Below are 1,066 nucleotides of genomic sequence, written 5' to 3'. Positions count from 1 at the left end.
ATGGAAAAATAATTCCCTCCAAAGTGAAGCAATTATAATCCACATGCATTTGCTCAAAACTGAGAAAGTCCAGAAGCCTTCCCCCAAAAAATGCGGTAATTGCAAATTGAATACAATTTTGCAATTAAAATTGTTGTACTTGGGTGTTCAGAGAACGGCTTTATGAATAATCTCTCTTCTAATTACATGCTAACGATTACGAAGAAGGCGGGTAGTATGGTCTTGAGCTGGAATGGGGATAGGAGCTGGGGGGAGGATAGTTGGAGGAAGGGCCCGCTGGGGGATAGTTTGGGGGAGGATTGTTGGTTGAAGGGGGCGGGGGATAGTAGGAAGAGGACGTTGAGCCATGGGGAGGCGGCGCATAGTGAGAGGGGGGAGGCTGGTTGGGGGGGCGGGTGTGTCCCGCGCACCTGGCTGGTGGTATGTTGAGGGTGGATGGCTGGCCGATGAATAGTGTGTAGGTGGGGGCTGTGTCGCGTAGTGTGGGGGTGGTGCCTGGGGTGTCGTGACTGCAGGCGGTGGGTAGTGCCTCTGCTGGTTGGGGTATGTTGGAGGCGGTGCCTGTGGAGGTGGAGCCTGTGGAGGAGGACCCTGTGTGGTGGAGGGTGGGTATGGGTATGGGTAGCGTGGTGTGGGCGTTGTAGGCGTTGCCTGTGTGGAGGTCTGCGAAGAATAGGGTGCCTGGGGGTAGTTTTGGTACGCATAGGGGTACTGGTATGGCTGGGGCTGTGGTGTGCTCTCTGGCTTCACTGGCGATGACTTCACCTCCTCCTTCTTAGCCTTCTTGGCAGGCGGGGGCGCAGTGCTGCTGCTCTGTGTGGGCGTTACTGGGCGTCTTGGGGTAGCAGAGGGCATGGTGATGGATGGTTCGCTGCTTGCACCGCCTGCCTCGGAGCGGTTGGGTGAGTACAGGTCCAGCACCTGGTGACAGATGTCTGCAAAGAAAATTTTTGAAAATCAATTACACAAAAGAGTGTGCAACACAGAAGAAATTTATCTTGATGCCATAAACAGATGGCATTTCTAACTGAACACCTTTAACCCAATGCCACTATTGAAAATGTTT

General features: G+C 53.2%; 1 protein-coding gene across 1 annotated transcript in view; it reads right to left on the bottom strand.

The window, feature by feature from the left end:
* The window catches only part of LOC119585699 (cyclin-K-like), a gene marked incomplete at its 5' end in the record, with an annotated part of 10,650 nt that continues 9,584 nt past the window's right edge, over positions 1-1,066 (bottom strand). Inside the window, 2 exon segments of the mRNA XM_037934373.1 lie at positions 1-408; positions 411-935. Coding sequence (XP_037790301.1) covers positions 197-408; positions 411-935 — 737 coding nt within the window. The 3' untranslated portion in view covers positions 1-196.

The sequence above is a fragment of the Penaeus monodon genome, chromosome 20 (assembly GCF_015228065.2).
Source record: "Penaeus monodon isolate SGIC_2016 chromosome 20, NSTDA_Pmon_1, whole genome shotgun sequence".
Taxonomy (NCBI): Eukaryota; Metazoa; Arthropoda; class Malacostraca; order Decapoda; family Penaeidae; genus Penaeus; species Penaeus monodon.
Note: the sequence above shows the minus strand (reverse complement) of the source record. Positions and strands in the feature narration are given on the sequence as shown.